Here is a 26,516-nt window from a genome sequence, read left to right as displayed (position 1 = left end):
GTGGATAATATGTTGACAAGATCACTTACTTAACAGACATTCAGCTTATAGGAAAGGCCAAGAATAAACTAACTGTGTTTTGGACATTTTCCTTAGTCCTTGGGCAGAGTGATTATGATGACTAAAGCCCAGGTCTTTATGACTGAATAATATTAAAATATTGCTTCCTCTACTGTCTATACCCTTCTATTTTGTCTTTATAACAAATATGAAGGGAATAATTTTTATATCATCAAACTGAAAATATTTTGACATGAAACTATGAATATCAATTTACTGTTTATAAGAATACAGTCAGGGTATCTTCTTTCTTTCTTTCTTTCTTTCTTTTAAGCTATCATTTTGACAACCCTGCCTAACACCATTCTTAATTTCACCTAAATAACATTACCATTTATTTCATTATGATTATGATTTAGTGCCCAACTCCAAACACAGGCATGCGCATACCACCTGGGTGGTCTCATTCATTTATTTTAGTAAATAACTATATATGAGTTTCTCCATGTGAGAATTATGTATAAAAATCTGTCCTTTAAAGGTTAGTCCCAAGAATTAAATAAAATGTCCTGAAGTCAGATTCTTAAAGCCAATGGCCCAGGGTCTAAGAAGGGACAAGGTGCCCTACACCTGAAATCCTATGAGGCCACACTCAGGACACTGATGCGCAAAGAGTAAAAGCTCAGGTCTAGTTGCAGTTGTTACATTGTAAACTCTACAAAGAATAAGAGCTCACAGCTAGGCTAGTCGCAGTTACAGTGTAAACTCTAGAAAGAGTAAGAGCTCAAGTCCAGTTAGTTACATTGTAAACTCTAGGCCAACCTGGACTACTTCCCGAAGCCTGTCTGGGGGGGGGGGGGGGGGGAGATGGGGAAGAAAACCAAACTAAAAAAATCAAGTTCTCCTCCCTCCTCACTTAACAAATAGTCACTTCCTTCCAGGCTAGGTGTGCAATTGTGTGTCCTTAACAGCAGCATTTGGGAAAGAAAGACAGGCATATCTCTATGAGTTCAAGGCCAGCCTGGTTTATATATCAAATTATCCAACATAGTCAGGACTATATAGTAAACTCCTATCTTAAAAAACAAAACAAACAAAAAAAAAAAAAAAACCTTATTTTATGAAAATAAATCACTGAATAAGTAGAAAACTCTACCAAGGCTATCAAGATTTTCTCCTTTTTAAGTTTTGAAACTACTTTGAATTAAGAAAAATAGTAAAAATTTTTTTTAATATTTACGTATTTATTATATACACAGTGTTCTCCTCCATATACATCTGTACATCAGAAGAAGATACTAGATCTCATTATAGATGGTTGTGAGCCACGATGTGGTTGCTGGGAATTGAACTCAGGACCTCTGGAAGAACAGACAGTGCTCTTAACCGCTGAGCCATCTCTTTTAATACTGTAATTTACATTCGGGGAAAACTGGGGTGTGGTGATCAAAATTTTCCTATACAGCCCAGATTACCCTCCCAACTCTCCATCATTCTGTTTCTGAATCTAGGACAAGAGTTGTACACCACCACACCCAGTTCAAAGCATGTTTTTTAAACTAGTAAGAAATTCATCACTTATTTGATATAATTATTGCCGTGGGTTTACTCTTGGTTCCTTAGTTTGTTTACATGTGGAAAGCCCTATATATTATACAGATTTAAGAATATATACAATGAGCCTGGGGAAGGGGGAGGGGGGCTACTCACACTACCAATTCTAGAACATGGGAGGAAGAAACAGGTAGATCTCTATGGGTTCAAGGCCAGACTGCTCTACACGGTACGCTGTGAGACAATCAAGGCTACAACGTGAGACTCTATTGCAAAGAAAGAAAGAAAGGAAAGGAAGGAAGGAAGGAAGGAAAGAAGAAAAGAAAGAAGGAAGGAAGGAAAGAAAGACAAAGAAAGAAAGAAGGGAGGGAAGATAGGAGGAAGGGAGACAATAAACATAACAGAGAAGCTAAGTCATGGACCTACAATCGTAAGTACAGTGACACACCTCTGCCAAATCACTTTCTTTTCTTCTGTCCTGGGAGACAGAGCATCTGGCAGACTGGGAAATATGACATTCTTTGTTTTCTAAATGCAAAAGCTATTAAATGCAGGCATTGGCGACCCAAGGCCCATGTTCTGCTCCTGTTTTGCCCATGATGGATCTACATAATGAAAAGAAATAATCTGTGGGACAGACCTCAGCTCCACTGCAGGCCTAGGGGGAAGAAGGGCTTTTCAGGGATTCCTCACTCCCCCATGACTCAGTGTAGGGAAACACAACCTGCCTAAGGATCAGGGCATCACTCATTTGTGTAAAAAAAAAAAAAAAAAAAATCACAATTAATGTAAAGGTGATGTGAAGGGCAAGTGTCTTAAAAAGTTATATGCTTTCATTTCCAGTTTGATAATATACAGAATACAAAAGAATATGCCAATATTTGTTTCTAGATTAATAGTTTAAATAAGCTTACCTAAAGTAAAGAATTAGTAGTAAAGATAATTTTAAAAACAAGTTAAAAGGACCACGAGTTTTGTAATCCCAGACCTCAGGAAGTTGAGCCAGGAAGGGCAGAGTTTGAGGCCCTCCTGTGCTACAGAGTAACTTCAACTAATTGTCACTAGATGGTTACAGGTTGGAAAGAAGTGAGGAGCTGCTGTCTGATGAGTACAGTTTTCAAGGTGAGAAAAGGAAACAATTCCAGAAAGTTGAGGATGTAGGTCAATACGAGAACACCTGTCTGGCATGTGTGTGGCCCTGAATTCAATCCCCAGATCCCCAGGACCTGTCCCACATACACCAACGGGTGCATGAGTACATACACATGAGTGTGCCCCCCGTCTGTCTCTCTGTCTCTGTCTCTGCCTTTGTCTCTCTGTCTCTGTCTCTCTCTCTCTCTCTCTCTCTCTCTCTCTCTCTCTCTCTCTCTCTCTCTCTCACACACACACACACACACACACACACACACACACACACATGTAAGCGCTTGCAGCAGCTCTACATCAAGACATGCATTAGTGGCAACAACTGTATAATGTGCCTGGATTTTAAATGCCAGTGAACTGTACAGTTAAAATGGTAATTGTGGTAAATTTTATGTATATTTTACAATAAAATCTTTAATCCAATTAGCCTTAAATATGAAACTGTGTGAAACAAGAATGTATTACTTGCTATGGGTCCTTGTTAATCTAACCCAATAGTAAAAATCCTAGAGCAAGAATATTAAAATGAGCACTAAATTAGATTAAGTGACTCATTAACATAAGAAAACCATTCTATTAGTGTAGAAAGCCCTCAACTATGCAGGAGACTATGCTTACTAAAAGAATCCTACACACATGTCCATATATACAAACATATATTTATACATATATATATAAGCATTTATACATATATATATAAGCATATATATGTAAATATATGTAAATATATATATATATAATACAGAATTATATAACCAATGTATACACATACAAGCATTTATGGCCAAGCCAACTATTCATTTGTATCCCCATATTGTTATCAGTAAAATAGTAAGATTGACTATAGGTTCCATTCATAATGTAGAACTGAAAATATATTATTGTAGAATCAAACAGATTTGCACAGTATTTGAAGATATAGAAATTGCTCTGGAGTTGGGGCATCTACTTTTCATGCCCAACCTACCCCACCCCCAACCCACACACTGCCTCTTATCCCAGAAAACTGATTTCTGTTTGCTTACCACCAGTCCCAGTACAAGGGTGCGAACTCTTTCTCCAATCTCTGGTGAAATGTCATTGCCAAACTGCTGCAGGGTAGTAAGAAATCGTTTCAGCTTGCTGAGTTGCCTAGCACCACAGGCTGGGGGCAGCTGTTGGTTAGCCAGAGAAGAGGAAGAGGAAGAGGAAGGCCCGTTGCTAAAGCCATTAGGTGGTGAGGGGGCGCCATTCAAGGCCGTAGGTGAATGGCTGGTGCCATTCGTTACTGTCAAGGGCACAAAATCAGAAGGAAAAAGTAAATACATTTATAGAGAGAATGCATAAAGGAACTGCTTCTAAGAGTCCTTGCCCTGAAGTGCTCTGGCTGTGTGATTTCAAAAACACTGGGACATTTTGCAAAATGCTTGGCCATCACAGCATACTGGAACTCAGGGACTCTGTCAACCCTGTGTGTCCTCCTTACAGAGAGGGGCAGTCTGCTGTACAGAAGCTGATAATAAACGGAGCCTGCTGCTGCACGGAGCCAGCCCTGCCTCCCTTGTGCACATATGCCCACCACCTGAAATGCTTCAAACACAGCGCAAACAGCTTTGGATGTCAGCCTTTTGTCACAGGCTTACATCAATATAACAGGATGCTTTCTCCCTAAACTGCTCCCCTAGAGAAAGTGTACATTTGGTGGGGACTAAATTTATCACTGAACATTTTTAATCATGTTTTGTACACACAACTGACAGCTGTGTTTATAGGAAGAGGACTTTCAAGTTTTAACCTTATACCACCCAATTAGAAGGCTATTTTCTTTCCCTCTTATTTCTTAACCATTTGTTTAGGGGGGGAAATGTAAGTTTTACATAGGAAGACAGAAAGACAAAATAGGTTGGAGATTTACTAAGGAGTTATTTTAAGAAATTTAAAGGAGACAACTCAATTTAACCCAGAGCATGGATTAGCAGTAATTTACTAAATTCCTTTCTGATAAAACTTATTTGAACGTCGAGACAATGGTCTATACAAACTAGCTGAGAAGTCGTCGTGTGCTGTGGCACATTCCTGGCATCCCAGGCCTTGGGAGTTGTAGGCACAAGGACACAGAGTTCAATGTCATCTTCGACTATATATAGCGAGTCTGGGGCCAGCGAGGGCTATACAGTGAGACCCTGACTCAAAAGCAAAGCAAAACAGAATTAAATATCTTTAATTTCAATGAGGAACAAAGAGATCTATCCATGCTAGCTCACCAGGCCTTGTCAGAGGAGACATATGCCTGTCACTATGACTTTGGATAACAAACCATTAGATGACAGGTTACAACTTGCCATGTCACAGCCTTCTGCTCCACACACATTTGGAAAGACCTTTTAAATGGCAGAGCCATCATGCATGAGTGCTTAGGATATGTATCTTTAGAGACTGTGGATCTATTTTTGCCTCTCAGATATTTTTCATTCATATGGTTTCATGGCACATGGTCCATTAATAGTATCATCAATAACAGATAAATATTTCTTAGCTTCAGAAAGCTTTGATGACTATTTTAATCAGAGGCGTGAGACTGATTAAAACCATCCTACCTAGCGCCTCTGCTAGAATGGGAAAGTTGCTCGGTGGTCAGAATTTTGTCCTTCTCTGGGATGCTACAGGAAGAAGTATAGGCCACCGACTCAGAACACGAGCCCTGAGCTGAATGCAAACAAAGCAAGTTTTGACAAAAGCCTGGCAGGTTCATGACAAGAATCATGCTGCTGAGTTCAGAAAGAGTTTCCATAGGTGACTGTTGCATCAAGCAATAGCCCTTTAAACTTCTGAATGTGAGGGTGGTTTTTGTTTTTTTGTTTGTTTGTTTGTTTTTAATGTTATTTGTAGCTATCTGGCATAGAAGAAAGCATGGTAGAAGGAACTAGAAATAATTATAGCATGTTTCTATGTTCTAAATGAAACTGAATAAGCACAACAAAGAGCTCTACATTAACATGAATGAAAAGTCAGGGGCGTAACTAGAGCAAGGGAGCAAATGCAACATTATTCATTTGCTCACATTGTAGAAGAATACAGTGTTGAGGTAATAATATAAAGGCAGGCAAATATTCACAATTGTACCAATTAGGTAAAAAACATGACACTTTTGTTTGGGTTCAATAACCATCATCTATTGGCAAAGTTTCAACGTTTTCGCACTTGATTCTGCATAAGGGCCTTGATACTGGATTTTATTTTTTGCTTGATTTTTTTTTTAATGTGCAGGAGAATTCTAATTTAACCATCAAAACTGAAAACTTCAATACAGAACCGAGTCCTTACATGTCGTCGGCGTGAATGAGCTGGTTCGCGGAGCTCCTTGCGTGGTCGGGGGAGGTGGCATCGCTGGCGGAGTCAGCCTAGATTGCGTCTTCACATCCACAGGTGAGTCTGGCATTGTGGAGTGCTTCTCAGTACGATCTGGGAATGCCACCAGGAACACGTTATTTCACTCCTTAAACACCTGGGTTTCACAAAGTGGGGACTATCTTGTTCAGAGGCACACCAAGTAAAATACGCTTATCTATGGACATTTAAAGAGGACTTTTATCATGCATGCACGCCTTGAGAAGGGGGGTAGCCCAGATGGCGGGACCTCATTGGTAACCAGGAGAATTACTGTAGTTATTTCCTGCCTGGGCAGATGCTCCCCTGGTACTGTTCTATGCATCAGCTCAACTCCACTCAGAGCTGAAGGCAACTTTAGCAAGAAGTAGAAGAAAAGGAATGAGGAAGAGGAAGGTAATGAACCTGCCCCGGCAGCTCAGAAGTCACAGAGACCCAGCATCAGCTAAGCCGTGAGGAGGTGCTGGCCTAAGCAGGTACTTCACAGTACATTTCTGGCAACACCTCCCATGTCTGCCTTGCTTAGATTTACGATCAATTAAAATGAAACAAGTTATGCTCCCTGGATCTTCAGCTTTATGTGTCTTACTTTAAAAGACATAAATGCTCTGTCTACAGTAAAGTTGAACTATTCTTCAGGTAGCATGTGTGAATTCAGACCCTGTCTTGATACAAGCATGAGACCAGCGCTCCAACTAATAATCTTAGAACATGAAAGTCTCAAAGTAAAAACTGACAAAGGCCAAATCCCTCATTTCCCAATAATGACCATTTATAAGCCTGAGCTGTTTCCTCCTGAGTGGACTTCCCTTTTCCCCCATGTGTACTGACTGTTTTGAGGCAATGTCGCACTCTGTAGTCTAGGCCTGCGTCAGTCCTTTTGCCTCAACCTCCCAGTGATGGATGACAGTGTGAATATGGGGCTTCTAAGTATATTTTTCCCTTGACATTTCCACCTATTTTTGAGGCTAATGTAATTTTCAAGGCAATGGATTTCTTGTTAAAATTGAAATGGTTTCTCATTTGTTTCTTCAGATCCAATTTTATAAAAACGCATGGCAGACATCCCAAAAGCATTTTTGAGATACCTTTAAGCTTCAGACCCAAACATTTTCAACTTGTACTTTCAAAAAAAAAAAAAAAAAGGTAAAGTAATACTCTATTTACAACAGGGTTTTAAAACTAGTATGAAAATTATAACAAGTAATTCCCAAATTTGCTTGCAAGTCAAATATTAAGATAGCCAGAAATACGGCTCAGTGTAACATTATGAGAACTTACTGGGTTCAGTTCCCAGCACCTACATAGTGAGGGGTTCACAGTAACCTGTAGCTCCAGTTCCAAGAGGTCTAATGTCCTTTTCTGACATCCTGGGGCTCATGTACACACACACACACACACACACACACACACACACACACACACACACGTGCACGCACATACATCAGACACACACACATGTGAAATCAAAATAAGTAAATAATTTTTTAGTCAATTATTAAATGAAAATGTGAGTGCCAAATTCTTACGATTATAATCTCACACCTATTTCGCCTTTCTTTAAAGCAACTTGCAACAGCAGATGTCCTGGCACAGGTTTGGCATCCCAGCACTTGGGAGGTGAGGGCAAAGAGGATCAAGAGTTCAAAGACAGTCTGAAATACCTAAGCTTGCATCTCAGACAAACAGAAGCAGTTCCTTACCCAGGTATGGTGGCACACACCAGGAATCCCAGCACTTGAGAGGCAGAGGCAGGGGGTTGCTTTAAATCTGAAGCCATCCTGATCTGCATACACAAAGGTCTAAAATCACAGGGCTGCTTAGTAATACCCTGTTAGAGAGAGAGAGAGAGACAGAGAGAGAGACAGAGAGAGAGAGAGAGAGAGAGAGAGAGAGAGAGAGAGAGAGAGAGAGAGAAAGAAGAAGAAGAAGAAGAAGAAGAAGAAGAAGAAGAAGAAGAAGAAAAGAAGAAGAAGAATTTTCATAAGATGTAGAGTGTGATACAATAGGGCATCTTACAAGTTGAAATAATGTTGATACCATTTTAGAGATGATGTAATAAAAGAAAACCAACAGCAACCTAAGAAGTATATTCAGGCTCATAATCGAGTCAGCAACGTCAGGCTCTGTGCCTTCTGCTTTATGATTGTCTTGTGACAGTGGATAACCCCAGGTCAGAAGTGTCCTGAGGGACAGGATGGCACTGATACAAGCACAACTTGCTCCAGACTTGTCCTGACTGTGAAAAAAGATGCCTTTCTACTGCTATCCCAGAAAACTTAACAACCAGCATCAGTAATCCCTTATTCTAGAAAAATAAATAAGTTAGGCAAGCTTCAAACTTCTCCTTCAACAGATCCATTGCACAGTCTACTCTCCTCAACCAACCCCAGCAAGAAGAGAATAAATAGCTTTCCGCTTATACTGCAGCTGAGGGAAGAGGTACAGCAGCGAATACAGTCTCCCTAAATAAAGGCAAATACTTCTGTCATGCCAAGAAAGGAAGGAGGGAGGGAGGCTTGCCAGAGTCTGCTGGGAGATAACAGTGGGAACTGCTGGTCCATCTGGCTTTCATTCTGCTAACAGTCACAGGGAACCAAGAGGGAAGGCAGGCCAGATACACAGACTTGGAACACGTGGGTGCAGAGACGAAAGGAAAAGCAGAAGGAGAAGGGGAAATGGGAGGCAAGAAAAAAAAAATACATAAAGCAATAGAAGGAAAAAGGAGAAACAGGGAAAGAACAGAGCAAGGAGAAAGACTCCAAAGGGAGAGACGTCCTGAGGAACTTTGTTGATGTATAATGGAAGCAGGCCCCTTCAGCCTAGGCCACAGTCCCCCCCCTCCAATGACAAAGATACCTTAACCAAAGTCCTTTCACATACTTACACCAAGAATAAAAGAGATGCACGGTAAAGCCCACAATGACCTTCCTCTTCAAACTTAAGATTTCGGTTTCTGTTCAAGACCATCTTTGTACTTCTATCTCTGTCCAGCTCTAGAAAGACCTTGGGTATACTTAAAGCTTTAACCAGGAAACATTTTCAACACCACTCTTGGACCACACAAGCAACACAGTGTTTATTCAGAATATCATCATTAACACAGGTGGGAAGGTGTTTGGTTTTTTTTTGTTTTTTTTTTTAACTGTCATCAAAGTTTTAGGGAAAAGAACTCCTCATCAACGTGCAAAAGAAGTCCTCATCAACGTGCGGAAGGACACCACTAGTTCCAACAGGAAAGAGCCATTCTGACTGCACATATGTGGACATGTACATATTTAGGGTTTTGACATTAGCCAAATTTCTGTGACTGCTGTCTTCTCTGATCAAATAGTTCCAACCCAGAGGCCCTACAAACTACGACAAAGTGGGACCATGTGTGAGTCATTCTGCGCCGCTCGGCACAATCCACCCAGGAGGGTGATGGAGAAAGAGAATGGCGGCCAGGCCTAAGCTGTGCACACAGACGCATGCCGGAGCACGCAGATTTAACACCGATGTGGACAATGTGTTTCAAGTATGCTGAGCTCTGCTGCATTTGTTTGGGATTATTGTTTTTTTTTTTTTTTTCAACGTTTTTGAAATATATATTCTTGAAACCCTTATAGCAAACAGCAGAAGAGCGATGACCTAACCAGAGAAGCATTTCACCCCATTTCAAATTAGAAGATGTAGTTAAGCCAACATGAGGGTATTCCCCATCACAAGTAACGTTGTTAAGTTAATGACGATTGTTACACTTTCCTGGTATATCCTGTCTGTTTTTCAGTTTCAAGGAGGACAATTTGTGACACTTATTGAAAGAGGGACACAAAAATGATACAAAGAGGGGAGGAAAGAAGGGAAGGGAGGTGGAAAATGAAAGAGATTGAAGATGAAAACTGGCCAGATCAGGAAGGTAGGTAAAAGAAACAAGAGTTGACTTTACTTCTCACATAATGATTCACCCAACTTCTAGACAAGACAGTCTTCCCTGTGCAGCAATGTTCTTCCACTTGGCAGAGACCCAGCACATGTGCACCAAAGATGGTGGAGTATGGAAAAAATTACAGCACGCAAGAATGTATTACCAATACCATTTCAATATGGAGCTCATTGCCAGGGACCTCTACAGGCGATGTGTTTTCGATTTCCTTTTCTTTAATATAAAAAGATATAACATAATCTGGCTTGGCACTTGTCTCACTTAACGTTAGTCCAAATAGTTCCAGGTGTGTTTTCACGGTGTGAAAGAGAGGTACTGTGCAATGGCCTTGCTTACATGCCATGCTGGAGAGATCAGTGGAAACCTATGCTTTCAACCATCAGTCGTAAGCTCTTCATTAAGTTAGCTATCCTGAACCTTCATTTTGCACAGTAAAAATGGGAAGACTACTCTGTATTTCTCTTCGATTGGATGAGACTATGTGTTTAAAACCCCAGGACGTTCCCTACTCATAGAGGACACCAGTGTCTCCTGTACTTTCCTATGTTGATCCATCTCTTGCAAGTTCATGGAGTCTGTGATCTGTCAATATAGGGACTGGGTATTGCTACTTCCGGGTTTTATGGAACATTTTTTGTTTGTTTTGAGTCTTTCCTTGTTGCTTCCCTCACGTAGAATGGCCTGCCCTCATCTTCATATTCCTCACTGCCCATTAGAGCTCATACACACACTGTTAAGTTTCCCTCAACTGCCCATGAAACAACCAAAACATATAAGTTTTGGTTTTTTTTCATCATTCACTAGTCTGTGTGCATGAAAAAAATGTGTATGTACTACACACACCAGCCAGTGGAAACAACAGGCAACTCTTTTTGACTACTTGCTAATTCTCCCTTGGGAGTGCACTTAACAAACATGTATAGGCTCGGTGTGGTGGTGCACATCTTTAATCCCAGCACTCAGGTAGGTAGAGGCAGGTGGGTTTCTGTGAACTCAAGACAGCCTGATCTTCATACTGAGTTCCAGGCAGCAAGAGATACAGCAAGACCCAGTCTCAAAAAACAAACAAAACAAAATAAAATACACGCATTTTATAGGAAGAATGATGACATTCCCTTTCTAAGTCTGTTCTCTGTATTGGAGCCAGTTCAAAGATAATGTACTTTAGTGTGATACTTACCATTAATAGCACATAGGGACAGAGTAGAATTCTGGTACAGATGCTCCAGGATTTCTACTGGGATTATGTTCGAATAACCGGTTGTAAATTGAAAATATCATACATCAGAAATGCATTTATGGGGCCCATAAAAATGACTCAGTGGGTCAAAGTGCTTGCTACCAAGCGTCGTGGCCTGATTTGGGTCTCTGAGCCATACTATAGAATGAGAGAATAGACCACTGTGAGCTGTCTTCTGTCCTCCTCAAATGTCACGGGCATTTGCACACATACCTACGCAGACAAATAAATAAATAAAATGTAGTTTCAAAAATGCATTTTTTTTTGTTTGTTTGTTTTCTGAAGATAGGGTCTCTTGTAGTCCTGGCTGGCCTCAAACACACTAAGGAACTGGAGATGCCCTTTCCTCTTGATCTCCCCATGTCTGCCTAGAAGAACAATGCTGGGATTAAAAGTGTTAAACTACCATGCGTGGAGGGGAATTTTTGTTCAGAACACAGCTGCTCTGGCAAGAGATTACCTCCAAAGACCTTTTAGGTCTGTGTGATCCAGCTGGAATACAGATACACCTTTAATCTCAGGAGACAGAGGCAAGCAGGTCTTTGAGTTCAAGACCAATTCTGGTATAGAGCAAGTTTCAGGGAAAGAAAAGTTTAGGCCCAGGTGTGATGGATGCTCCACGCCTTTAATCCCAGCATTTAGGAGACAGAGGCATACAGATCTCTGAGTTCTGGTCAGTCTCTTCAGAAGTTCGGTTAAGTCAGTGAATTGAGAGGCAGTGCAGTGGAGTTGAAATTGTGGCAGTTTAGTTTGTGGAATTCAGAGGCAGTTTTTACTGGGAGCATTTTACAGAGAGAGGTTGAAGAGAGAATAGGCTAGACACAGGTGAAGACAGATGAGCCAGAGAATGAGAAGGCACCAGAGGAGTAGAACAGATTGCTAGAGTTAGTTTGAAGTCAAACAGTTCAGTTAGAAACTGAGAGACACCAGATTGAGTCAGTCAACTTGGAGAGAAGTTTGAGCCAGAACAGCTCAGCCAGCTAGAGGTCAGAAAGGGCTAGAAAGGGTGAGCTTATTCAGCAGTAAGTCTCAGAGGCTGAAAACATTCTAGGCCTAGATTGTACAGAGGCTAGAAGCTTCCAGGACTAGGCCTAGGTTAGCAGAGGGAGGCAGCAAGCTTCCCAGGCAACAATTACCTCAGGTGAATAAAGGTTACTGTTACACATGCCTGCTCAGAAATACATTTAAAGCCAAGCATAGAGATGAACACCTGTAATCTCAGAGCCATGGAGACAGAGACAGGAAGAGCACTGTAAATTCATGCTAGCCCCAGCCACATACTGAGATTCTGTCTTTAAAGCAAACCCAATGACATGGAAGCAAAGAGAGGGGATGGGAGGAAAGCATTAGTACCCCTAACCTGACTACCAAATATCACAGTGCAGTGCCCTGTGTGATGTCCCTGCTCCCTGCTGAGATCACTTGCCTAACAGCTACAGGGAGCTACTGTTGTTTAGTAACCCACACTTCACCATTCCAGGAAAAAGGGCAAATCTTAGATGTTAAAGGACATACTCCAAGTTGGCACACATCCATAACACAGGAAGATTATGAAGATCTAAAACTAAATTTAACTTTGCATCAGCTTCTGATATGTCCATGCAAGTATTAGTACATTTCTGTTCTTGGCATACATTGATGATGGCTACATGTCACCTAAAACTCATTTGGAGTTTTATTTTGTTTTGTTTCAGTTTGCTTTTTGAGACAAAGTTTCATAAATGTATCTCAGGCTGGCTTCAGATTCAAGGTAACTCTCCTTCCTCAGCTTCCAGAACACCGAGGCTGCATGCATATGTCACCATGTAGCCCAAATGTCATGCGTTGCCAGTGATACAGCACTAAGAGGTGTGGGGCTTAGGGCATGCTTAGGTTATGAAGGCTCTGCTGTAAAATCTCCTTCAAAACATCCAATGGAATTTTCTCTGACAGCTAAAGGATGTGTGTGTGTGTGTGTGTGTGTGTGAGAGAGAGAGAGAGAGAGAGAGAGAGAGAGAGAGAGAGAGAGAGAGGAGAGAGAGAGAGGAGAGAGAGGAGAGGGAGAGAGAGAGGGAGAGCGGAGGAGAGAGAGAGAGAGAGAGAGAGAGAGAGAGAGAGAGAGAGAGAGAGAGAGAAAATATCTGTGGGGTAGAGTAAAAGTGCAGGTAGTGAGTATGTGTGTATGAAAGTATGTTTGTGTTCCTGTGTATCTGTGTGGGGTAAATCATATTGCTAATTTATAAATTACCCAGGGTACAGTATCTTGTTATCAAAACATGAAAAAACTAAGAAAACAGGTGTCATGAGTATTTCTGAAACATGAATAGACCTTCTCTTTTCTCTGACCTTTGACCTCATAGAACTGGACAAGACAATATTTGCCTACAGTTCAAGCATTCAGAGGACTGTCAAAGGACTAGGGGAGGGGAGTAGGGCAGAAGAGGGAGGGAGGGTGGGAACAGGAAGATATGAGCAAGGGGGTAACAATAGGGATGTAATGTGAATAAATTATAAAAACAAAAATATATTTTGCAAAAAGAAGACTGATGGAGGAGGAGGATAAATTCAAGGCTACCAGGGTTTAGAAGTAGTAGTTTCTCTTCTGGGGTCCGTGACATCTCCAGCAACATATGGTTGGCTAGCTTTACAGTACTAGGCACAAATTTCCTTCTACGGAGTGACCCATAAGTCTAATTAGACAGCTGTTGGTGGCCCCAAAACAAGAATACTGCTACTGCCCAAATGAAGATATCTTGCTGGGCTGGTTATTGTTGTGGCTCTAGACCTTATAGCTGAGTAGGAGAGCTCATTGCTTTGACACTATGAGCGTTACCCCTCAGGCAGGAGACATGCAGTTCAGTTCTAGTTTGATTGTCTCTCATCCTCTTAAGTATGTGGTGTTTTGAGCAATAGAGTCTTACCTTCACACTGTGGTAGGCCACTGGGGGTAGTGTTGGTAGCCTCTTACTCTTTTGGGAGTCTCCCAATTACTCCAACAAACAACTTGTAGGGAAGTTTCCTATGCCTGACCCTGTGGTTTTTGTTAGTCTCTGGTTCTTAGGGGGAGCATTACCACCTCATATGGTATGACTACACACACACACACACACACACACACACACACACACACACACACACACGTGAACAGCCTAGCTTTGATTTCTTCACCCATCCATTCAACAGCCTGAATCGGATGCTACTATTTCAGTCACTCTTAAAAATCCCAAGAAAGTTAGAATTTAAGTCAAACAAAAGTCTGTGCTCATGACGTTGGCATTCAGAAACAGGATGGCTGTGTCTAACATAGCTAGAGAACTGCTACACATAAGGAGCCAGAGACAATGCTCAATTGGTAGCATGCCTGTATAACAGTGAGGTCTGGTTCATGCCCCAGAACTAAATATAACCTGCTGTGGTGACACACACCTATGATCACAGTAATCAGGGATGGAAGACAAAGGCACCCTGAGTCCAAGGTCATCTTTGGCTACATAGTAAGTATTATACTAGACCATGCATGTCTCAAAGGAAAACGGAGGAACTCTTGTCCCAAATGGAGGTGACCCGATCCTCTTTTATTTTCTTGAAATTAGTTTTCATAAGTAACAGCAGTAAGAATGAATTTCCTTGGTCTCTGCCTGGCTCTCTTCTTCACCAGATTCCATGCCCATTAAAGGCACAGATGCACCACGGCTGTTATCTGATTCTGGACCAGCTGCTGACAACTCCATTCCAGGGCTGTGCTGTTGGCTGTGTTCTCTCGTTCATCCTTACCCTGGTGTTTATTAATGACATGCATTCAAGATGTCTGTTCTCACGCTTGCTGCTTAGAGCTTATGACGTAGTGGGTTTCATCTTAGGCTTCAGGTTTCAAACAGATACTTTCTCCTACAGTTGATATCAGATAAAGAGTGTGCATGAGATTAGTGATTAGACTGACCTGAATAGCCATGGGGGATGATTAGGCCCAGGCTAAAGGCCTTCTTAATCCCACTTCCCACTATGACTGTTTTGTCACAGCAGAGCCATTATTATAAGGGGTCTTTTCCTTTGTGATGATGAAGGAGCAAGCTTTCAAGATGGTAGTCATGAGCCTCGTGCCGTCACTGTTGAACATGCGACATGACAGTGACTGGTGTGGTCAGAGGGACATTTTAAGTTTTATTTAATTATAGTTGAAATTTAGATTGTCACGTGTGACTCTGGCACTTGCACTGGAATAATACAGTTCCTAATGTGTCACTAGTGCTAGCTGTAACACTAGTGAGTGTGGCCTCTTTGTTTTCAAGTCATAAATGAAGTAGCATTTGGGCCGAGGTAGTGTGAACTTTGAGGACTGAAGTTAGCTTAGATTAAAACCTTAGGCCAATCTTCCAAACCTCCATCTTCAGTCTCTGTCTCTCTTTCCTCATTTCTTTCTAATGGAAAGATCTGTAGTTCCTTTTCTTGCAGACTCAGAAGTGAGATAAGAAGTGAGAGGTTTGGAACCTGAGCTCTAAAATGAGATTTCATGGATATACCTTCCCTCTACTGCCTAGAAGAAATGGCCTAGCAACAGCCACCTGTGCTCCTGAATTTTAAAATTTCTCAACACTCTCTTCAGTGATTTCCTCTGAGTCTTAGAATTAGTGGACACAAATACAGAGAAAGAGGGAAGAAGAATGAGGGCAAAATAACACTGGGGGTTTTGAAAAAAATGCACAGGGAAATATTATTTTATAAGCTTATACATACACACACAGAATAATTATATATGTGTGTGTGTGTGTGTGTGAGTGTGTGTGTGAGTATATGTGAGTGTGTGTGAGTGTGTGTGTGTCTGTGTATTTTATATGATTACCCAGATCAAAACAAAGGATGAATAAAACAGAGGAGAGTTGCCAAAAGGACACATTCATCAAAGAAGATGTGCTGTTGGGAACTGTCTCCTCCAGTTCTCTTAGTATGAGACAGAGATGGCCTCCAGATCAAGAGAAAAGCAGGCATAAGAGCCAGATAGTGCTGCTGGCTAGAATATTATCTTATGTAGGTAAAGTGCTGATTTTATGAAAAGAAGAGCCACTGGTCTTGGCAATTCTGGTAGATTCTGGCAGTACACATCTTGTGGAAATACCTCCTTTCATCAACAGCTGTCCCCTTCCTTCCAGCCGCCACTCTTGGGTTGTCTTGAAGTATTCCTGGAAGCTATCAAGGCGGGTCTCTAGAGGACAGAGGACTCTCCAGCTTGTGTTGATTTGGTTTCATGTGCATCTACTTGGCACTTCATCATCCTATGTGAGATATAGACAAAAAGGGGTCTCCTCCTTCAGAATGAGAAGCACAGACTGCTAGTCTAGGCAATCAGCAAAGGGTCACTGAGTGGCTATGAGAAGATGCTTCTCATAGTCTGCAGTCCCAGCACTCGGGGAGGCAGAGGCTGGTGGATCTCTGCGAGACTGCTGCCAGCCCGATCAACACAGTGATTCCAGGACAGCCAGGGCTACACAGAGAAACCTTGTCTCCAAAACAAACAAAACAAAACAAAAAGATACTTAGCCAGGCAGGATGACACATGTCTGTAATATCAGCACTTAGGAAACAAAAGGAGAGTGCATTGTGCATTGTGAATTCATGGCCAGCCAGACCACAAAACAAGATTCTGTCTCAAACACAAAACAAAACTAAACTGAAAGTATTTAGTGAGAAACCCCAAATGCTCCAATTAACAGAAACCACTTGGGCAAAGAGACATTAGATCATCCCAGAGTGCGGAAAGCACCACTATGCAGGGATGCGGTCTTCATATTCTTTAGGCATGGATAATGTTTGCTCCAGTAGCTTGTTTGTTAAGCAAATGTACAACAAAAGACTGAGAGCATCTTCAGCTCAGATCCCCAATCCAGTCAGTTCCACTTACCAGGGAGTAGTTAGCAAATCAAAGCCTTAGAATCGAAGGTGCACAGGGTGTACGCCTATCCTTAGCCATAGACAAGTGAAGAGCGGGGTTGTAACTGAGAATTTCTTGAACTGAATATAATGTACTCCATGGGGAAAATAATATTGATAAGCTTCACCTTACAAGCAACGGGGACACAATGAAGTTTTTCAGTAGCCAAATGCCAAGCTAATCTCCATATCACAGGGAGACATGGAGAAGAGAAGAGAATAAGAAATGTCAGGGAAGACCAGTGTGATAGTTCGTGCCTGTGTTCCCAGCACTCAGGAGGCTGAGAGAAGAGGCTTACAAGTTAGAGGGTAGCCTGTATAGTATTAAATTTCAGATCAGCCTTACTACACACCAAGGCCTTGGAAAGAAAGAAAGGAAGGAAGGAAGGAAGGAAGAAAGAAAGAAAGAAAGAAAGAAAGAAAGAAAGAGGCTGGAGAGATGGCTCAGCGGTTAAGATCACTGGTTGTTCTTCCAGAGGTCCTGAGTTCAATTCTCAGCACCTAGGTGGTGGCTCACAGCTATCTGTAATCCAGTTCTAAAGATTCTGACACCATCTTCATGCCTCTGCACACAGCAGGAACGCAAGTGGTGTGCAGACAAGCATGCAGGCTAAACACCCAGATATGGAAAAGATAGCTCAGTAAATAAAGTATGAAGACCAGACTTCAGATCCAGAAGCTCCACCTATCACTCCAGAACAATGAAGAGAAAGTCAGGGCATGCCTACAGTGAGCTAGCTAGCTATACTAGCTGAACTGACAAATGCTAAATTCAAATGAAAGACCCTGACTCAATATCCTAAGTGGAAGTTGACTGAGAAAGAAACCCAGCCTTGGCTTCTGGACTGTGCATGCACACACCAGTATACATATGAGTACCTACATATACATGCAAATAAATAAATAGAACTATACACAAAGAAATGTATGAAAATGAAGTAAGGGAGGGAGGGCCAGTTAGGACCACAGTATAAACACAGTCCAGGAAAAAGGGATACAAATGCCCAGTGTAGACATGGATACAAGAAGAGAGAGAAGAACTGAGATGTTGAACTTTTAGTAACGAGAAACTGAGACACACGTGGTGATGCCGGATGCCAAGAAGCAAAACTAGGACCACAAGGAAGAGCCGCATGGGGAAAAGACAGGGTAAGTTCAATTAATCAGTGGCACTCTGCCGTCCGGACGCAACCTCTCCACACCTGCCACCATACAGTTCTCAACTCCACTCGCCCACCCTCTTGAAAGCCGTGCCATCTTCCACATGACTTTCCAGAAGCCACTGTGTTTGGAACCACATCATCAAGCTGCAGTGTTCAAACCATGCAGCACATGGTATTGTCTTGAGAATCTTGTCACATGTAAATACTTTTTTTTTTTTTCTGACAATATTAAGGACCAAACCTAGCACATGCTAGGCCAGATCTCTGCTACTGAGCTATACACAGGATCCTTTATCATCATCATCATCATCTTCATCATTACAATCACCATCACCACCACTACCACTACCACCACCACCACCACCACCATCATCATCACTATTTTAAGACAGGGTCAGGGTAAATTGATAAGGCTAGACTTGAACTTGTAGGAACTGAAGTTGCCAAGGAAAAAATGGGCACACCTGTGCCAGTGATTTCATAAGGGCAACTGACCTGAAAGTTGCCATGTTATGAATCTGGAGCCAAGTTACGTTGAGCTATGTTAGTTGCCACCTGTTCCTGACCTAATATCTTTGTGACACATTATCTGAAACCCTAACAGTAACAGACTGCTGAGTTCCAACAAGCTGAGGTAAAAATGCAATCCTCTGGCATCTGAAACCCATAGCCGAGACTCCTCTTCGCTTCCTGTCGTTTCCACCGATATATCTGAAACATGATGTAAGACTTTGCTTTTTTCTGCAACTATAAAATCTTCCTGAAACTCTTCATGGGACAAGCTGGCTCATGTTCCCAGGCCATGGTAACTCTTATTTAAAGCCAAAATAAACTATGCTGTCCCTTTGAAGTGAGGGCTGTTTTGTGTGGACACTTGTGTTCTGTTGCCTCAGCATCTTTTGTAGCTGGGATGACAGACTTGCCAAGCAGGCCCCACCCACTCATTTGAATTGTTGTTGCTCCTTACCACTCACTTAAAAATAGTGCAGCCACTGGCTAGATCTGGGTAGGGGTTTGAAATTTACTGCATGTATTGTCCCTTGGCTGGTGTGATAGTTTGAGCAGGACCCCGAACTCTAGTGCCCCATATTTGACCACATCCCCTAGATGGGGAGACCTGGTGGCACTCAGAGGAAGGATAGCAGGCTACCAAGAAGAGACTTAATACCCTATGAGCATATACAGGGGGAGGAAGTCCCCTCAGTCACAGTCATAGGGGAGAGGAATAAGTGGAAAATGGGAGGGAGGGAGGAATGGGAGGATACAAGGGATGGGATAACCATTGAGATGTAATAAGAATAAATTAGTAAAATATATTAAAAAATAAATAAAATTTAGCTTAAAATACTTTGAAAAAAAAATAGTTCAGCCAAGCATAGGTGCACAGCTACAGTCTGAGCTAATGATGAGCTGAAGACCGGAAGATCCCTGGAGGCCAGGAACTCAGAGCCAAACTGGGCAGCAGAGAGAGACAGTTTCGAAATGGAAGCAGAACTCTAAGGCCTGTGGTGTCACTCAGTTGTAAAGCATTTGCCTAGGTGCTTAACTCAACAAGGTTGGATTCTTACAGTAAAAACTTAAAAATAAATAAATGTGTTCAAGCTAGGGCTGGCAGGATGCCTGAGCAGGTAAAGGCACTTGTTGCACAGGCTGACTGATCATCTGAGTTTGGTCATAGAACTCATAGAAAAGTAGAAGGAGAGAGACAATTCCAGAGTGTCCTCTGACCTCACATTATCAAGTATCTATCTATCTATCTATCTATCTATCTATCTATCTATCTATCTATCTGATACTTTTTAAATTTAATAATAATTTTTAATGATCTAGAAAGAGTGGTACACCTTTCCCCACACTCAAGAGGCTGAGGGTGGAAAATCATGGATTCCGAACTAGGCTTTGTTATGTAGTGAGTTCAAGGCCACCCTGAATTATACAATGAGACACTGACTCAAACACAAAAGTAAGTTCAGTGTGGAAGCACATACATGAAGACTCAACAACCATGCCATGAGGCATGGACAGGAGGGCTGCAGCCTGGTCTATACAGTGAGTTTCAGGCTAGCAAAGACCAAGTATTGAAGTAGTGAGACTTAAAGTCAAACAAAAATTCACTCAATGTACACCCAGTCTTTAGCTATTGTTTGAGACAGCAAATGCAAGCAAGGTAAATGAAGATGAAAAGGAAATCACAGTCTTCAAGAATGTTACATTTTTCTTAGTGTGGTGGCCCACATCTGTCATCCCAGATAAGGTGGGATTGAGACTTCCAGGGTAAATCTCAATCTCTCTCTCTCTCTCTCTCTCTCTCTCTCTCTCTCTCTCTCTCTCTCTCTCCCTCCCTCCCTCCCTCTCCCTTTTTCTCCCTCCTTCTCCCTTTCCCTCCCCCCCCCCCCCCCCCCCCCCGCTTTCTCTCTCTCTCTCACACACACACACACACACACACACACACACACTGAAGCACACTTTACATCCTAATTATGAGATCTGATTACTTCTCTGTTTAAAATGTTAATAATAGTTTCCTTTCACTCTGAGAACAGGATCCAGACCCTTCTAAATGACCTTCAGGGAAGCTAGATTTTATCTGTTCTCCTTTCTTATCTCACCTCACACCTCATTGGTTTAATGACTTGCAAACTTCTCTGACTTCCAGGCTTTTCTCTCTGCCTAGAGAATACAGTTCAGGTCAGACCCACTACAGGAAGAAGGTGGCCTTGATGCTGTCTAAAGTGCCTTGGTAGGCCTGTTATACCTACGCAATAACTACATAATTAGTTGTTTTCCTTGTGCCTTCCATCAGACTGTAAAGTGTTACAAGTCAAGGCACAGGTTGCATTATGAGTCATGCATCAATTCGAGCCCAATATTTATCAAAAGATACTCAGCCATAAAGGTGAATAAGGATTTTCCTACTTAAAAAGACAGACTTCAGGCCTAAGCAATGCTCAGGGGTTAAGTGCTTCCTGCTCTCGTAGAAGGCCCAGGTAGAAGGCTCCCATACCAGGCAGCCCACAATCACTGTAACTCCAATTCAGTGATTCTGACTCCTTCCTCTGTCCTCTAGGGGCCAACAGGCACACAAGTGGTGCACATACATACATGCAGGCATTCAAATACCCACACAAACTAAAAATAAGCAAATCTCTAGTAAGACTGATTTAAAGGGAGACCAAAGCGATGGAATTTTAATCCTAGCACTCTGGAGGGGGGATAGGGAGTGGGGCTCTGTGTGTTCAAGGTCAGCCTCCTCTACAAATTGAGTTCTAGGACATTCTTGGCTGTTACACAGAGAAATCCTCTCTCAAAAAAAAAAAAAAAAAAAAAAAAAAAAAAAAAAAAAAAAAAAAAAAAAAGAAAAGGAAAAAAAAAAAAAAAAGAAAAGAAAGAAAAGAAAAGAAAACCAAAAAACTGAGCATAGCTTCAGTGGCACTTGCTGGCATGTGGCCTCAGCACCACAGAAAACCACTATAAGAACAAATAACTTCAGACAACTTAGTAAGCTGTATTTTCATCTCATTTGTTCATTTATTTTTGAGTTTGGTGGGGGTTTTTGTGTTTGTTTGTTTGTTTGTTTGTTTGTTTGTTTTGAGACAGAGGTTCTCTGTGTAGCCTTGCTGTCTTAGACTCACTTTGTAGACCAGGCTGGCCTTGAACTCACAAAGATCCACCTGCCCTGCCTCTCAAGTGCTGTGAATACAGGCATACACCACCATGCCCAGAGTGTCTTCATTTTCATTGTAGGATTTTTATTCTGTCCTTGATTTCTGCAATGAGTCATTATCACCCAGTGGTGTGCTGTTTAGTCCCCATGAATTTACGCACTTTCTGTAATCGATATAGCTGTTGCTTTGACCACTTTAATCAGAATATACAGGGTGTTGTTTTCTCAGTTTTGCTATCTGATGAGACTTGGTTTGTGTTCTAATATGTGACCAGTTTTAGAGGAAGCTTCACGGGCTGTTGAGAAGAACGTTTGCTTTTTGTTACTTGGGTGAAACATTCTGTAGATGTCTGTTGAGTCCACTTGATTTATGACACCAGTAGCCACCAATGTTTGTCTTTTTATTTTTTGTTAGGATGTCCGATTTCTTGGCTCTTCTTGTGTCTTATTCCTGAAGACAACACACACTTTGGTTGCAGAAATCAACCTTAGACTGACCAGGAAATCTCCCCTGCTGGGTACTTTTATAGAGCGGGAAGGTGCTGTTCACAATGAAAGACTTGAGAGGCCTTAGCCAGCACTAGAACCCACATGCTATAATGTCAATCTGGACAGCCAAATGTGCCAGTGGTGAAATGGTGACAGGAGTGTCACCAAGGTAAACAACTGCTTTTTGTTTATTGGATTTTGAGACTTGCTCCACAAGAGAGAATTAAATGATCATGATACTTTTAATCTGGCCACAGCCCTCAAAGTTTTTTTTGCTAGATGGTCATGTTGTCAAACCATCCTCTAAATATTTAAGTTTAGCCCATGGATTTGTGCTGCTCTCAGGGAAGTTATTTTAGGTCTTTTTCTTGTTAATTCACCACCTATTTTCAGTGTTCATCTCAATGTCTCCTTTGATATGTTGTCCACCTCCTTTTCTAAAAGATTTATTTATTTATTTATTTATTTATTTATTTATTATGTATACATTGTTTTGCACCAGAAGAGGGCACCAGATCTCATTATAGATGGTTGTGAGCCACCATGTGGCTGCTGGGAATTGAACCCAGGACCTCTGGAAGAGCAGCCAGTGCTCTTAACCTCTGAGCCACCTCTCCAACCCCAGTTGTCCACTTCTTACGCCTTTCACATAGCAGATGCTCACTGAGCTGGAATCTGGCCCCCTTTGCCTTCTCAATTGGCTTTTCCCTGACACAGGCATTCATACCTCTTGTGACAAGTTCTACCAGGGAAGGACTCTCCCAAGGGCCAGACGGAGTAATCTCATTATATGCTTTAACACATCTATCTGGAGAACTAACTCAGAACCAAACCCGGCCCCTCCTTTGGGTGCTGCTGCTTCTCAGATCTGCACTTTGTCCTGATCTCCAGGCAGCCGACTAAGCTCCAAGCCACAGTCATGCTATGACTTCTCCACTCTATTGACCGGCTCACTCCAGTAACCCACTCCTGCTGCCATAGTGCTCCTTCCTCAATGTACCACTTAGGCACTGCACTCCTTCCTCACTTCTGCCCAAATCTTTCTTCACATCTGGGACAAAACTTCCAAAGTGAGATCGTGACAAAATCAACTTTTAATCCTTGTACAACTAAACAGATTGCCAGGAGGAAAACTGAGGGGTTCCCATATTCAACTTAGAACTCCCAGTGTCTAAACATAATGATCCTGAAGATAGTTTGTTATACTAAAAATAATAACAACACCATCCTCCTATGCCTTTTATCCCTACTCTGTATATACTATAATTCTTATAGTTTACATGTTTCCCAACAAAATGTCAATCAATTTTTTTTCTGGAAGTTGCAGATGTTTTAAAAGTTAATTTGAGCTGGGCCTGGTGGCACATGCCTTTAATCCCAGCACTCGGGAGGCAAAGGCAGGTGGATCGCTGTGAGTTCGAGGCCAGCCTTGTCTACAAAGCGAGTCCAGGACAGCCAAGGCTACACAGAGAGACCCTGTCTCAAAAAACAAAACAAAACAAGCAAACAAACAAAGTTAATTTGAACTGGACATGCTGGCATACACCTGCAATGCCAGCACTTGAGCTAGCATGGGAAGGATAATCAGCAGTTCAAGGTCATGCTTAGCTAATTAATGAGATCAAGATCAGTCTCTGCCACATAACATCTCAAAAAAAATGGAAAGAAAACTTTGAAAATGAATTATGATAAATTCAGCTCTTTACTAAAATGCACGGTAAAATTACAATCTCAATAATCTGCTGCTAGTGTAGAATTTCGTAGCCAAAACCAATTTTTTTTTTTAACTAGACAGAAAAAAATAAGTTGAGCAATCAATACATTTTGACATAAACTCCAGTATGTAATAAAGATGACTTCTTGCTAGGTATGCGGGCACCTGGGAGGGAGGCTACAGAAAGACAATCACCAGTTCAAGGCCAGCAACCTTATGTCAAAAAACAAAGAAATATTTTCATATTTTCTAAAAACAAAACAACAAAGTAAGACTTCATGAATTGTGGTTTAGTGGCTAAGAGGGCTTGCTGTTTTTGCAGAGCACTTGAGTTTAGTTTCTCAAAGCCACACCAAGCAGTTCACTGCCACTAGGAACTCCAGCCAGGGGATCTGGCCTCCTCTCCTGACCTCTGATGGTAACTTCACACAGGCATATACTCATATAAAGAAACATACATACACGTATAATTATATTTTCCTACTTTAAGAGTTCTTTCCAGGGCACATACTTATAATCCTGGCAGTCAGCAGACAGAAGAAGGAGAACCAAATTTTTAGTTCATTTAGCTACAAAATAGACTCAAGCCTGCCATACTACAACGAAACTCTGTCTCAAAAGACCAAGTGGAAGTGAGGGATAGAAAAGGAAAAAGACGATTTCCTTACAATAAGCCATAAAATGCATTGCGTACTATTAGACCACATTTTAAAAAAGTAAGTCTTACAGTAGCCTCCACTTTAGCCCATCTCACCCTCTACACTTTCATTTATTCACAGCCAAGGGTAAACAGAAAATTCTATCAATAAACCAGTAATAAGTTTTAAATTATAAGGCCTTACAAATAATATCTGCCACTTTTCAGTTACATTCCATCCCGCCCTACCCAGATATGCATCATCTGAGTAGCATATCCCGGTGGTATGTGCTAACTAGCCATTAGTCACTTAGTAGCCATACTGATTATCAGATTGACTGCTCAGACTCTTACTTAGTAACCTGAGGCTTCAGCAGGCCAACTTCACTCCCTTCACTGCAGCTCACAGCAGCAAACACTTTGTTTCATCTCATGGCATCCCAAGAAGAATAATAAAGTACTAGATCTTTTGAGATACCAGGCAATACTTCTCTTATATTGCTATAATTATTTTATAATTAGTTATGTTTGCCATTTAACCATATCTATTTTTTTTTAAGATTTATTTATTTATTATGTATACAGCATTCTGACTGCAGGTCCGCAGAAGGCACCAGATCTCATTATAGGTGATTGTGAGCCACCAAGTGGTTGCTGGGAATTGAACTCAGGACCTTTGGAAGAGCAGGCAGTGCTCTTAACCTCTGAGCCATCTCTCCAGCCCAACCATATCTAATTTCTAAGTTGAACTACCTTAGGTGTTTATGTAAGGCAAAAAATACAATGTAAATAAATATAGCTTGGTAAAAACCACATCAGGTATCCACTAAGATTCTGGGAATACATATCCTGTGAGAAATGTAGAATGTTGTACACAAAACCACACATTTCCTTATGAATAAAAATTGTGATAACAATGACAAAAAAAAAAAAAAAAAAGCAACCAAATCAGCCTACAACCCTAGTCTGCAGGAATCAGAGACAGAAGGTTTGCCATAAATACCAGATCAGCCTGGGCTACCAGAAAACCACTTTGTGGGCAATAAAAATGGCTCAAAGTAAAGGTGCTTGTCACACATGGACCACACCAAGACATATACACAGATATACATAGGAACAGACATATACACACAAATATAAGATTTTAAAACTATGTGTATCTGTGCATATACTTATATATTTATAAACATATTTGTTAGGCCTTATAATAAGGAGATCTAATCGTGATTTAAAAACTACAGACCAGAAAATGTCACTTATTAATAAATAAACCACAAAGTAAGCATAAACCGCAAACTAATAAATATTTGTTTGGTATGTGACAGTAACGATTTATACTGTTGATCAACAAGAAATACAAAACATACAAAAGAAATATAAAAATATATAAATAACCAAAATATGTGCAATGGCACATGCTTATAATTATAATCCCAACACAGAATAGGATGAGGCAGGAGGACCAAAAAGGTTGAAGGTAGCCTGGGTTACTGTCAAAAATGAAAAAAACAAGCCCTAAAACAAACAGAAAAACCAACCAAACAACAGATAACCCAAAAACCTCCAATAAGAAACATAAATGATATTCAATCCTTTGGAGAAAAAAACATAACCACGGAGGGGTAGAAATGGACAGATGTTTAATTTACTTAAACGTAATCATCTTTTTCATGTAATAAAGCAACAGATTTATAATGATAATTGATCATTAGTT

At 41.2% G+C, this 26,516-nt stretch overlaps 1 protein-coding gene across 5 annotated transcripts in view; it reads right to left on the bottom strand.

Annotated features, from left to right (window-relative positions):
- Nucleotides 1-26,516, bottom strand: part of Runx1t1 (RUNX1 partner transcriptional co-repressor 1) — a 150,651-nt gene that overhangs the window by 54,606 nt on the left and 69,529 nt on the right. For all 5 annotated transcript variants that reach the window (XM_051160497.1, XM_051160502.1, XM_051160499.1 and 2 more), the window contains 2 exons: nucleotides 6,004-6,141; nucleotides 3,726-3,967 (listed from right to left, as the gene is read on the bottom strand). In XM_051160497.1, the coding sequence (XP_051016454.1) occupies nucleotides 3,726-3,967; nucleotides 6,004-6,141 (380 nt within the window). The remainder of the gene's footprint in view (nucleotides 1-3,725; nucleotides 3,968-6,003; nucleotides 6,142-26,516) is intronic.

This window comes from Acomys russatus, chromosome 2 (assembly GCF_903995435.1).
Source record: "Acomys russatus chromosome 2, mAcoRus1.1, whole genome shotgun sequence".
In the NCBI taxonomy this organism is placed as follows: Eukaryota; Metazoa; Chordata; class Mammalia; order Rodentia; family Muridae; genus Acomys; species Acomys russatus.
The sequence above is the reverse complement of the archived record's forward strand: the minus strand, read 5'-3'. Positions and strand labels throughout refer to the sequence as shown.